The following is a 12,460-nucleotide window of genomic DNA, read 5'->3' as shown; positions in this document are numbered from 1 at the left end:
CTGTAGGGTGTAGGGACACGAAAAAGTATCGATACTTTATGGTATCGACTATCGAGTATATTACCGATATTATTCGATACCGATACATTTGTACTCGATACTTTGCATTTATTACTTTTACTCAATGAGTACTTTTTGGCAGGTTTCGTATCGAAAGTTTTAAATAAGTACTATTACCTTTTTTTGGTTGACTGAAATTTGTACGATTATTTGAAGCGACGACCTTTTTGTTTTGAAAGTCGAGTACTTTCGTGTTGTACTCAATTATACTTGTAACATTTCTCACCTCAATGTTTGTACTCGATACCTAGAAGTATCGATAATTTTATGAGTACAGTACGATGCTTTTTTTAAATACTAGTATACTACTCACGAATACAGTATAGATACTTTGTATTCGATACCGTGTCCCTTGTTCCTGTGGTAAGGCCGGTAACGCCCTTGTAATCCTAATGTTTTGCTGCAAGCTTTCATAGGCTATGATAACCACTTATCATGACCATAAACATATTTAGTATTTAAAAAATTAGTAACACTAAACTATACTGATAGTATAAATAGAAAAAGATTTGCATATGTCGGCACCTATGCTGTCGTAGGTAACTAGCAAGAGATTTTTAAACAACAGATGCACCGATCAAGCCACTTAGCACATCGTTCGATACTCACCAACCCTCACTCATTCTATTACTCGAGTCATTCTGACGTGTAAAAAACGTCCGGAGCAACCGCGGCTAAGGCAGTCTTGGCTCTGGCTTGGCACGGTCCACTTGTTGTATCCTGCAAGTAGCTTAACTAGACTCTTTCAATAATTAATTTGTGCAAACGAATTAATTGTTACATATTATATTACGATCTATAATTTGACTAGGCAGGGCGGGCAACTCGAGCAGTGAAGGTGAGCGTTCATGCGCATCTCAAAGGGAGCCTCCTTAAACCTACACCCAGGTTGGAAGTCTTAGAAACTGCTCTGAGTTTCTCCCTCTGCCACATGATGGATCCGGCACCCACACGCTGTATCCATCGAATGCTAAGAAGTTAGTCTCCCCCCGTTAATGCGCCTGCCTAGCGTGGTGACTATGGGCAAAACACATGAGTTCAGGCCATTTTTGGTCATGTCTAGCTGTGGACTGTATTAGGCTGAAATGATGATAATTCTGCGATACACTTATTTCAACAGTATCTGAAGATAGTGATACAGAAAAGGTAATAATAAAAATAATATATTCATAGCCTTATTTAATTTTATCATACTACCTATATTTTTATTGTAATAATTAAACGATGATAATAAAATGAAGTGAACGATAATAATTAAATGATTTTTAATGAATTTCACTTTCTAATATAACTAATTTGAGTAAATGTAAAGTATATGGGTGTATACCCATGTAAATCTTGATATTAGTTAAAAACCAAAAAATAAAGAAAACAAAATTGGTAAATTTTTTAAAGATTGAAAAAAAATAAAACGCACGTTTGACCGCAGCATGAAGTATGTCCAAAAATCAAAAATAATTTATATTTTAATAACCTACGAGGATATAAAGCGCAGTTGTGCGATTATGGAGATAATTATCATCATTTATTATGTCGACTCCACACAAAAAATAAAAAAAAAATTCTAAGTGCGCTGTTTACGATTATAAACCTGAAAGTTCATTATATAAGGCGTATAGCAGTTATTCTCAATCGCATTCAAGCAAAAAAAGGGTCACTTGAAAAAATAAATTTAAATGTCTATGAAACGTGAATTTCAGCCGGCACCTGACGCTTGACAGCGCCCAAATATGCGTTCCATTTATAAAATTCGCCCACGCACCCGCGGTGTTTTTTACGTTAGTGGAGTGGCAAATTGGCAATTTCAACATTTTCAACGGCCGTGATCGATGGCGTTGTAGGCCTTAGGTGGAACGTGCCCTTTGTAATTACTACAAATGACGTCACACGCCAGGGCTGCCAGATGTACGATTTTAATCGTACTCATACGATTTTTTTATATTTTTACTCATGTACGATCGCTAGAGCAAGATCGTACACAAAATGTACGATTTTTATATTCCTATTACCTGGAAGCATTTCATAATTAAAAAAACGTCATCCACCGGCAAGCATGAATTTAGGAGAATTCCCCAACTACCTAACGCATGCCTAGATCTTTTACTTGAATGAAGTCTCTTTGAATAATCATATAAGAGCTGTATTTGTTTGGTTTCTAACGAAACTTATCATTTCTCTTTCGGTAATATTGTGAATTGAAAAAACAAACACATTTTGAAATAAAAAACAATTTGAAAATTATAAAACACTGGCTCAATTTGCTTTAAATTTTTTATGTTTTCAGCATTCAGCGAAGTTTATTTAATCAAAACAAAACTTAGAAACAGTTTATCCAATGATACACGTAAGGGCACATTATTAGCAATTAATTAAGAGGAAACGAAAATTATACGAAGTTTAACCCAACGAATTCTTTTATTAAAAAATGACCACAGAAAATTTTGTATGGGTGTAACAAATAGTAATATTGCATTTATTTTCTAAAACTAAACGAATTTGAATTGACTAGCCCGTTGGCGCAGTTTGTAGTGACCCTGCTTTCTGCTCCGAGGGTTGTGGGTTCGATTCCCACCCCGAGTCTGGGTGTAATATAAATATTTATTTATATATTTATATATTTATAAGTATGTTTATCGAAAAAAAAAAATGTAGCTATATACCAGTCGGCTGTTACCTATAACACAAGCATTAAGTTGCTTACTTTAGGAACAGACGACCGTGTGTGTATTGTGTAGATATTTATTTATTATTTATTATTATTATTTAATTTTGATAATTTATAATAAAAAATTAGTATACTACTCTATTTCTAGACTTCTAGTTCTAACTAGTCTTATAGGGCTGTACGATCTTTTTATTTGAAAATTTCCTTGGCATACGATTTTTTTTGTAGTTGGCGTACGATCACACTTTTTGTGCACCTGGCAGCCCTGTCACGCGCTCTAAAATGACATAACGTGGCATTTTGGGGGGATTTTTAAACAAACAATATTAATCCTGATTTTGAGCACCGAAAAAAATGTATTTTTTATGGAAATAACTATCCATAGAAATAAATTAAAAACGCTTTCTGAAAATTTGTCCGATGGCGAGCTTAAGCTAAAAATAAGTGGGATGGCAGGGATGGAGAAAAAAAGTTCTGATTGTGAGTTGAATAATGTGAAATAACAATGATTGGAGCTATCTTACACTCAATGGCCCCTGATAAAATATAAATTCTGTTACGGCAGTCTGGAAATACTCAAGCATAAACGCCCAGATAACAAAAAACAACTTTATAGTCTACCTGTAAAATTATAAATGGATCCAAGTGTTCTTCAGTGGACGAATTAATCATGCGTTTTTACTTTACCACATAACTAACACTCGGTTCGTATACAATGAAAATAGAATAAGGACAATTTTTATTTTATTTTACATAAATAAAATATATTCATCAATTCTGGAGAAATTTATTTTCTAATGGAGCCAGTTCACAATACACGCTTCATATCTGCTACCATTACTACAATTTTTAAATATAATTTTTAATGATTATACTTCTCTTTATGTAACAATAATAAATATTATAGGAATGTGATTTTGCAAATTTGTAAACAATTCATAATGTTTATAAAGCTGGCTATCAATACATACCTTGTATTTAAAACTAATAACAGAATTGTATATAGAAATTTCACTTCATTATGTATTTACATGAATTTAAAATATATATAGTAAACATGACATGACATCATATTTAAGATCACACTGCAGTGTAATTTTAACAGCGTAACTATTTACACTTGTACGTAATACTTATTGGTCTATGGCATATAAACGTCGCTATTTTACTGCAATTTATATTGAGGACAACAATAACAATTTTTAAATAAAACATAATGCAATTTCTTAGGCCTTAGCGCCAACAGCAGTACCACCAGCCTGCTTGTCAATTTGTTCTTTTTCAAGTTGCTTGCCGAGATATTCCCTGTTAAAAAACATTGATAAATTACTAAACTGAATACTGTAATTTTAAAAAGAATTTGTTTTAACTGGCGACTGTATTTTTTAATATATTGTTTGTCATGAAGTTTTTATGTGTGGAATGCGCTTTAATAGATAAAAATATATACCAGTTGTGAACCATCAGTTTCTGCACGGCGAGCAGAGCTTCGTAGCGAACGTTCGGGTCTTCGTGGCTCAACAGGTACATGACGCGCTGCTTACCACCCAATTGCTCAATGATGCTAAAATAAAATAATATGCAAATTGCGCCATATACTTAAAAAAAATTGAAATTAAAACAAAAGAAACCTTCAAATGTAAATCAAACACTAAGAATTGCAACGGGAGCTAAAGTACATAAAGTAAGCAAAAGTCTAAAGTCATACCACATACTAAGCTGAATTTTCAACAGAGCACTAAACAATTTACATGAAATTCAGATCTCTAGCGCCTTTTTATTTATATTTATAGTTGCTTTTTCACTCTTATGAGCTGTTATACTGCAATGCTTGCACATACTACATACAATAGCATGTAAAATTCAATAATCAATTCCTCAATATCATTCCGTAATAATTATGATTTCCATTCAGTGACTGGCTAGTCACTGACTAATCTTTTCTTTAATTTTCTTTAAGCTTCATTTAACAGCAGTAAAATTCTCGAATTTAAATTTCTAAAGGCAGATGTAGGGTATTCACTTCTTGGGTAGTTCAGAGAGACTGCCTTTCACCTAAGCACGGCAGTAGTATAAGATAGGGTAGAGGGTACTAACTATTAGGACAGTATTGGGAGACTACTGTTCATTTAAGCACGAGAGTGGTATACGGTAAAGGAGGAGGGAAGGAGGGTACTCAAGAACTCGCTACTTGTATAGGTATAGGTGTAGGTACTCACTGCTTGCCGCGCGGGTAGTGTCGCACGTACTCGCCCACGTCGTAGCAGGCGACGGCCAGCACGACGGGGTCGCGGCTCTTCTCCAGCAGGTGCACGAGCGTACGCAGCAGCTCCTGGCCGCGCTCGTTGAGGCGTGCCGCGTTCTCGCGCCAGAACTTGGCCGACTTGTGCACTGGCGACCACTCCAGACTGTCGACAGATTATTTATAGTGTTTGACGAACAAGGATTTATTTACTTTTTTTTTTAAGGTAAGTTGAGAGGCAAATGGTTAACCATTGTGACTGCCGAGGCTGTCCTTACTGTTTCATTCTTTTTTACTACCTAAATTTTGACTGTCGAATGTTTTCCTATTGGATGTGTCCTTATTCTTTTTTATCTTTTTTTTTAAGAAAATAAGAATAGAAAATGTTTAACTGCCAATTGTGTTTCTTTTTTTTTTTCTTAGAAAATTAGCCAGACTGTATCATTGCTATTGTGTTGAATTAATTTTCGATATTTTGTAATAAGCTTAATCTCACTATAGTTTACGTAAGTTATTGTAGAGAATAATGAATAGCATACACAGTATACTAAAATTTTATTCCTAAATTGTTAACAAATGTAAAACATTGAACAAACCATGACAAAAGCCAGGAACGATGATATTATTTTGTTTGACATTTCTGTAAATTTTGACTTACTATCAAACAATATAATTAATTGCAAAGACCTTGATAGCATATAAAATGCTAAATAGCCCATTTATAATCTTAGTATCACAATAAACAAATAATTTCTAGTTCTATACAGATGTTCAACATAGTCCTTGTGAATCGACTTCACTATAATTTATGATAAACAAACATTTGCTGGCTGAAATGATGATGATGATGAAACAAACATTTGTGATGTCATAACGAAATTAAATGTAACATAAGATCATAGCTAAAATTATGCATACCGTCCACTCTTGACCTCAGTAGCATATTGATCAAAAGAGCTGAGGTCTTGCACCGAGGCTTGAAGGCGTTCATTGAGGAAGTCCACGTCGTTCATTATGTCTTCATCATCAGAGCGTTTCTGTTCCAAGATTGACAGTTGTTTCAGCACCTTGCATTGGACCATAGCGATGCAATGCTCTTTGGCAACCTGGAAATCAAACAATATCAATACTAGTATTATAAAAGTGACTATACTTACATTACCTACTTTTATATCCTAATCACAAAATTAGTATACGTTATACATATGGAATTAGTATGAAATCTTGTTCAACAAATATGAGAAGGACATCACTTCAGCCTATCGCAGTTCACTGCTGGACATAGGCCTTCACAAGTTCACGTCAAAAATGGCTTGAACTCATGTGTGTTGCCCATAGTCACCACGCTGGGCAGGCGGGTTGGGTGATCGCAAGTCTGGCTGAAAAGGTCATAGGGAATGTGAAATAGGTAAGAACGCCATATATGAGAAAGTAATATTCCTCAATGAATACACAGAGTTACTAAAATATAAAGCATATAAACTTTTTTTATGTATAATTAATTTATTAAAATGACACACCTGTTGGTCCTCTGGTTTCTCAATCAGGTTGCGAAATACAGCCAATACAATACGGGTCACCTTTTCCTTGACAGAGTCACTCAGGATGTCAGCCAGTATTGGAATTGCATTGAACTTGTTCATTTTTTCGGCGAGAAGCGAGTTAAATGTCAACACCCAGAGGCAGAACACCAGTTGGTATTGTACCTATTAAAAATATAATACCGTATAAGTTATACGTAGTGACAAAAACATAAAAAAAGGACAAATGCATGGATGATATAAATTTGTGAAACGTAACTAATAATAGTATATGTATTATTAAAACTATCTCCAAATTCAGTCGTAAAAGGAGTAAAGGCTTTTTTTTGTATTATTTCAGCATACAATTTTTATTGGAACGAAGTTCCTTACGGCAGGCTTGACATTTGGCTGGGCGACCGAACTGAAAAAAATGTGATACTAAAACCTTAAGAAAAATATATAACGGAAGTGACGTCATATAATATGACGTTTGTAAAACTAAAATATTACTAGTAAACTTTTTTAAATTATTTATGTAATTTTATACTGTCGACAAAAATAAATAGACGTTTTTTATTTCACTTAATAGTTTGAATTATTATTATTATTATTTTCTTTGATTTATTTTATTTTACGGTATTTTTTATTTTCTAAAATACTAAATTTCCTTAATACTTTTATGTACTTAATTAAAAACCAATCAACAATATTAAAAAAAAAAAATCAAGAACTAGAAAATATATATAAAATTCAACTTTTTTTTAACCGACTTCAAAAAAAAGGAGGAGGTTACTCAATTCGACCGTATATATATATATATATTTTTTATGTATGTTCGGAGATAACTTCTTCGTTTATGAACCGATTTTGATAATTCTTTTTTTGTTGGAAAGGAGATATCCATAGTTTGGTACCATGATAAGGAAACCAGGATCTGATGATGGGATCCCAGACAAATCGAGGGAAACTTTCAAAAATCGTAGGGGTGACTAGTAAATTTAATCATGTTTTCATTAAGTACTATAAAGCACTACTATTTAATAAAGGTCTGGAGTCGATCTGACGATGGAGACGAAAGATAGTCGAGGGAAATTTTCAACGATTTATAGCAATTACCTGCTGTGTGATCATCTGTGTCGCAGGACCAGGTTTGATGATGGAGCCCATAAATACTCGAGGGAATTTCTCAAGAATTTACAGCAGTTACCTTTTGCTGTTTGACGACTGGTTTGATATAATGGTGCATGTGCCGTGTCGGCGGCGCCTAAACACCGACGGTCGCGGGTTCTATTCCAGCTCGGAGTGGATATTTATGTTTATATAAATATTTATTTTTGGTCTAGTTGTTAATCCTTGTGGTTCTCCCAACCTAGCCTCGGAGAACACGCTAGGCTGTTAGCCCCGGTTGTTATTACGTACACCTGATAGCGAACTTTAATCATAGTATGTCGACGCGTTAGCGCAGCGGTCACAGCACCGGCTGTTGCGCTGGCGTTAGTGGGCTCAATCCCCGCGCAAGACAGACATTTGTATTGGCCATATAGATGTTTGTCATGATCTGGGTGTTTGTGCTTGTGTATTGTGTATGTTTCCGAACCCCCGACATAAGAGAAAAAGCAAGCAGCAAGCACTTGTTAGGTCTACCCATCACTAAAAATTGTAAAATAAAATAATTTTTAACAAAAAAAAAACCGACTTCAAAAAGGAAACTAAAAAGTGAAAAATAAATTTACTTGGTACAAAGTAATTCGTATTTTGATTTAGTTTATCAGAAATGATTAAATAAATATTTTATAATTTTGAAGTTGGTGCCAAGTGCCACTAAAACAACCTGGCTACAATAACAAATACAAACAACACACACACAACAAACAAGTACAAAAAATATTATTAGATATGTCAAAACAATAACAGAATAATAACAGTATTCAACCTAATAGTCAATGAAACAAATTATGAAAGAAAACTGAATACAACTTATGAGTAGATACTAGAGTAGTTATTGTTTTACTTGGCACCGACTTCAAAATTATAAAATATTTATTTAATCATTTCTGATAAACTAAATCAAAATACGAATTACTTTGTACCAAGTAAATTTATTTTTCACTTTTTAGTTTCCTTTTTGATGTCGGTTTTTTTTGTTAAAAATTATTCAAATTGTGTTGCTTCTATACTATCCGAAGGAATTTCGTTCCTACCTGGTGTTAATACACTATTATGTATAAACAAAAATAAACTATAATAAAATTTATAGAAATAACATTTAAAAGTAAATATTATGTAAAGAATTTGTTAAACCTTTTCAATAAGTTTACCTGGAAGTTTACCCTCGAAGCAAGGATCGATAGGAGTGTAGAAATGCCATCAACGGACAGGAATGCGAAGCGGTATTCGTCGACACGAAGCATCATTTGTAAGCAGCGAGCCACTGATTGGATATAGTCATTGTTCTGAAAAAAAATATTATAATAATAATCACTCAAATTAATTTGTAATATCAGCATATAATAACAATTATTAAGAGATAAATAATTTTACTCATACCATTTAATATTATTTTAAGAAGTATAGTTAAGATGTATGGTGATTATATTTTTATACATAAATATAATATACATATTTAGGATATTTACTATATATACTTAGTACCTTAATTATTATATTACATATAAATAAGTACATAAATTCAATGTAACTGATATCTTATTACAAAAAGTAGAATACTAGCTTTGGTACATTACTTTTATTATTACACTGAGTCACAATTTTTTGTCTAAAACACAATAAATAAGCTAATACAAACAATCAAAAGAATTTAACATTTTCATTTGGCAATATTTAGCAGCATCGTAAGTTAACATAATATACTTAACAAAAGCATTAGATTTGCAATTATTTCAGTTATAAAGCAGTAAATATTGTTACAATGATGTTATCAGTTTTGTTAGTGTTAGCATGCGATATTTCTATTGTTAGTTACAATTTGTATTAATAGTTACTTGTAAAACTAAAAAAATTATATACATTTTAGATGTGTTATTAAACACATTCAACATTTAGGTGTTGTATTGTCAACACAGAATACCTTATGCAAACCGGGCGGCAAATCCTGATGAGATTTGAGAACATCAAAAGAGCTATAAAGGCTCGAATATTTTTCTTGGGATGGATCAGCATTTTCAACACTCTTTTCTTTCTGATGTTTTATATGTTTTTCGGAGAAGTTATGTTTTTCATGCTCCAACATGACCTTTTCAGCATGCTCTAACTCCGCAGACACCACTTCAGCCTTACCAGAAAACAAACCTCTCAGTCACTTAGCAACCATCTTCTCCTTGCCCCAACGATGCGTAATGCTTGAATGATGATGCTCACATTGATAGTTAATTTTCAGTTTAGACAATGATATGGTACACAGCTCAGTTTAAGACTAACCTGCTGTGCTGCTAAGCTTTGCCAAGACTATTGTAATATGACCACAAAGTGTAATTAATATTGAAATACTTCAGAAATTTTAGTCATGTGTTTAAGGAAATATTATTAAAAAGCAGAGAATTATGATTTTTCTCTAAAATATGTTTTATAATATATTTTCAAAATAAGTTTAAGTAACCTTTTTTTAAATTAAGTAAGTATTTAGATGCATCATAAAGTAATTTGTTTGGTGACATTAAATAAGGTTCAATAACATCAATGAAGGAATTTTACATGTTAACAAAGAATATATTAAATATTAATTTTTTTTGGACTTAATTCAAAATAAATAATAATAAAATCATTGTCACAATATCTAGTATACTGAGACCGCTTCCTTACAATATTAGACAGTTGAAAGATGTATGTAGGATGTTACTTTATTACTGCTCCAATTCAAATTTTGTAAATGAATTATGGTAAATTATGAAGAGTAATTATTAATAACATTACCATACATATATAAGTAATGTTATTATTAATGATATATTTGCATGTACAAAGTATTAAAAAGAGCCTTAAATGTTTTTTTTACAAAATAAGAAAAATATTGCAGTGTTTTAGTTTTGTTAGAGATATCATGCATCACAAGCAAAACTGATTATCACACCATCATAAATTCATGCTTATAAATAATCAGAAAACATTTCCATCTATATTCACTCTAAGTTCTGAAAAACTAATTAATGTTTAATAATAAGATATATTACAAAATATACAAAAATCGTACTTGATTTGAGTGATAATGTAGATGGATTAAAAAAAAAGTAATAAAATTTCATAAACTACTTGATTATCAAGCATAGATAAATGTCATTAAACTTTCAAAAAAATAAATAAACCATGCTTATTATATAAAAATTACAGCAAAGTGACAAAATTTATAAATTTTATTCTACAATATCCTGAACTTACATTCATTTTGAGTTGGTCTTTCAACCAGGAGAGATAGAAATGCAAGTCGCTCTTCTCCATGAGCTGTGGGTGCCAGCAAGCCAGCTTGGCAATGATGCGGGCTGTCATGTGCTGGACAAATTCATCCTGACGGTTAAGCAGGTTCAGGAATGGCTGCCAGACATTTCCGTGTCTTGCATTACGGAATATTTTTACACGAGACTTATCTTCCTATAAGAAAAAAGGTATGGCTCGCTACAAGATTTATAAACGTAACATTAATAATAAGCTTATTTCATAGAGTTAGTTACATTCATAGAATAATAATAGAAATGGCTATTAAAAGAAAAGAAAAAAAAACTAATTCCAGGAAAATTTGGTAATGTTATCAGTGTACTATAAAAGAATAAATATTACTTACTGAAAGAATATCATCTATCAAAACAAGGACATACTGGATGGTGTTGTCTTTACTAATGTGGGTAAGCAGATTCAGGAACACATCTGCGCAAGCTTCAGGATTCTTATCTGGCAAGTCCTTCTGCCCGCGTTGATCTAAGTTCACAATGAAGTCATGATCACGCTGAGTGATCATCTGCGATCTGATAATAGTTAAATATAAAGATATAATTATATAATGCATGTGTATGTATATGCTATAATATAATGTATGTAAAATAAAGAAACTATTTTGATTCAATCAATACTCACTGCAAGTAAGATTGCCAGTTAATTTGGCTTTGACGAATCTCACTTGCTCTTATTTGAAGCACGCTCGTAGCGGCAATCATATCTGAAAATATATACAGAAGTTAATATAACAGTAACGAAACATAGTTGTAGAAAAATACAAAACTAAATCAACCATTTTAATACATTTGCGTAGATACATACCGATTTTTTCATCGCCTAGCGTCGGAAGTAATTGGCTTACATTCTCTTCGTTGATATTAGCCATTTTGGCTACAGAGTTTTTAAGAAAAAGCCACCACCCACAATAAGATAATTTTTGAAGAAAATTATTCTACAGAAATTAGAAAATTGAAAAACAGGTACCTCAGCTGAGAGGTCTTGTGACTATCTAACGTGAAGTTGCCTTTAATAGGTCTATAATATATTGCTTACCTTCTTTAATATAGACTTTTTGAGCTGAAAAGAAAGAGACAAAAGTATTACTTAACAGTTGTCGATACTGTTAGTTAAACAAGGAGGCAACAGAAGGAAGATAACTTACTATCAAAATAAAAGTAAAGAGCGCAATAAAATTAATATTTGCTTAAATTCTTCATTTAATAATTAATAGCTATTTAAGATGATAATATATTTTATAACTTGATTATAATCTTTAACATTTGCATATAGCACTACAATATTATTGACTGTTTGTGTTATAAATGTAAGTACGAACAATATTATTTTGCTTTTTAAAAGCGTTTTTTTTTTGGTTCAACAATTTAACTTATTTTACTTATTTAACTTATTTTATTTTTATGTAAATTTCAAACTCTAAAACACGTTTTTTATTTAAAATTATTTTCTACATCTATATAATATATGACAATTGACAACTGTTAAAATCTGGTAGCATTGAATATATGT

General features: G+C 32.1%; 1 protein-coding gene across 2 annotated transcripts; it reads right to left on the bottom strand.

The window, feature by feature from the left end:
* Window positions 1-3,456: 3,456 nt before the first annotated feature.
* On the bottom strand, window positions 3,457-11,938 carry LOC123660697 (V-type proton ATPase subunit H). 2 transcript variants are annotated; one of them, XM_045595746.1, is made up of 11 exons: window positions 11,756-11,938; window positions 11,573-11,654; window positions 11,283-11,463; window positions 10,883-11,092; window positions 9,579-9,782; window positions 8,809-8,943; window positions 6,488-6,673; window positions 5,886-6,073; window positions 4,945-5,133; window positions 4,176-4,289; window positions 3,457-4,030 (listed from the first exon to the last, which is right to left on the bottom strand). In XM_045595746.1, exons 1-11 carry the CDS (start codon window positions 11,817-11,819, stop codon window positions 3,952-3,954), a joined length of 1,632 nt encoding a protein of 543 aa, XP_045451702.1. In that variant the 5' UTR covers window positions 11,820-11,938; the 3' UTR covers window positions 3,457-3,951. The 2 variants fall into 2 exon arrangements, with proteins under 2 accessions (XP_045451702.1, XP_045451703.1); XM_045595747.1 differs by lacking the exon at window positions 9,579-9,782.
* Window positions 11,939-12,460: the final 522 nt, after the last annotated feature.

Source organism: Melitaea cinxia, chromosome 15 (genome assembly GCF_905220565.1).
Source record: "Melitaea cinxia chromosome 15, ilMelCinx1.1, whole genome shotgun sequence".
Taxonomy (NCBI): domain Eukaryota; kingdom Metazoa; phylum Arthropoda; class Insecta; order Lepidoptera; family Nymphalidae; genus Melitaea; species Melitaea cinxia.
This window is presented reverse-complemented; position numbering and strand designations above follow the sequence as displayed.